Raw genomic sequence first — 1,969 nt, forward strand, 5'->3', positions numbered from 1 at the left:
GAGGACATAACATAAGATGTCCCCCACATTTTAATTCAGAGTTTTAGGTCAATTTTAGGTCATTTAGCCACGGTACTCATCGTTAAATTACAGGGGTTTTACAGGGGACGGTTGAAATCAAATCAACTGTTCTCACATTGTATTGTTTCTGACTTGTTACCCGAGTGATTCTTTTTACCTTTGTTTTGCCAGTTAATGTGCAGTGTGATGTCCATGTCATATAATTAACATGAACCACATTAAACCAGATTAAGAAACATTGAGCCAAATTAAGAAACATTGAGCCAAAATAAGTTGAATTAAACCACATTAAGCAACATAATTGAGCCAAAGTTAACCTCATTAAGCAACATTAATCAATGGCGAAAGTAAGATATCTATTTTCTTTTGGCTGTTATATTTCGCCACCATTAGAAATATTTTGGCTTTTTTGAATTTCTAAAAAAAAAAAGCCAATGGTTGAATCCGATATTTTCACACCTCGTGGAGCCTTTCCTTCCTGCTCTCCCAGAGTGTGACCCTTGACCCCAGTTGTTTGTATCAGATGGACTGAAGGGCTCTGGAAAGACCATGGCTCTTTGTCACACTGTCCACTACTGTTCCTCACAAGGATGGCTGGTTCTACACATACCTGATGGTATGTACACACACACACACACCTTTATACTTTTGAACCATTTTGAAATGTTCTGCCTAATGACTTGCCCTAAGTAGGTAGGTCACGATACTTATATTCATAATGCATTATATAGAAAATAGAGACATTTATTTCACCACCCTGTTCAAATCAAATCAATAATCATAACAGTAGTCTAAATGAATTGGCCCTAACAATATGAAGCCCTGTTAAGTAACGAAGAAGGGAGTAAGTTGTCAGTTCACGAGTCCATCTTGTGTCTGTGCAGCTCACCTGTATGAGTCCATCTTGTGTCTGTGCAGCTCACCTGTGGGTGAAGAACTGTAAGGAGCTGCTGGCGTCCTCCTTCAACACGTCACGCTTTGACCAGCCCATGGAGGCCTCCACCTGGCTACGGAACTTCAAGACCACCAACGAACACTTCCTGGCCAAGGTAAACATGGCACCTTGAAGATTATTATTAAAAACAATTAGGGACGCTAGCCTTTCCAACGCATGGGTTTGTTGGGTGCCCCCCCGTGGCGTCATGTGGCTGAGCCAAGTCTATGGACTTTTTACTATGACGTAGAGTGGGTGCCTTCCACTTCACACAAGTGGTTTTTTTTTGTAAGAGATAAAGTAATACATGGAGCTCCACACTGCTGTTATTTAGCATCAGCTTTTAGGCTATTTTCCATGTGCAACACTACTGAGTACTGACTCGCAACTAAGTATGTACAACTCAGGCTTTAGGATTAGAAAAGACAAAATGTAAAAGAGGGAGAAAAAAAAGGCATTTATAAAACGCGTGTGTTTGTCTCTTCACTTCCTCAGCTGAAGACGACACATCGCTACACGTGGACCAAGAGGGAGTTCACTGACGAGGGCCGACCACTGGGGGAGCTGGTGGACCAGGTGAGTCCAGTTTTCAGCCCTCCATATATCCGTCAGAAATACAAGGGGTTGGACCCAAGCCCCCAGTAAGACTATGCAACGTTGAAGCTGCCACTACCTACTGGCGAAATGTGGAATTGCAGCACTTTTCATGGAGGTGGACGGACGTTCATGACGTCACGTGCGTACCTCAAATTTGAGGTCCGAGGCTAGGCTAGGCTAAACTTCCGCTCGCTCGAGCCATCGAGTTATAATTGTACTTCCGGCAGTCTTCCGGGTGCTTCAAAATGCCACTGAGCAACTTCTATTGAAATGACTAGCGGGGATTATAATGCAATTGGCCGCCGACCCCTATCTGAAAATAATATGTTCCAGGGACACCCCACTCGGTGCCGTGCTATGATATTGTAGATCTGCTATTTTTCAAAAGCTAAAGTATAACATAATGCTTAGAACACC

General features: G+C 42.9%; 1 protein-coding gene across 1 annotated transcript; it reads left to right on the top strand.

The window, feature by feature from the left end:
* Positions 1–544: 544 nt before the first annotated feature.
* LOC308312222 (small ribosomal subunit protein mS29-like) lies at positions 545–1,531 on the top strand (the record flags this gene model as incomplete). Its single annotated transcript, XM_080794605.1, has 3 exons — positions 545–637; positions 940–1,070; positions 1,451–1,531. Coding segments are annotated over 3 exons (305 nt in total), but the record flags the coding sequence as incomplete, so codon positions are not given.
* Between the last annotated feature and the right edge of the window lie 438 nt (positions 1,532–1,969).

Source organism: Protomyctophum bolini, assembly GCF_963924005.1.
Source record: "Protomyctophum bolini genome assembly, contig: SCAFFOLD_926, whole genome shotgun sequence".
NCBI lineage: Eukaryota > Metazoa > Chordata > Actinopteri > Myctophiformes > Myctophidae > Protomyctophum > Protomyctophum bolini.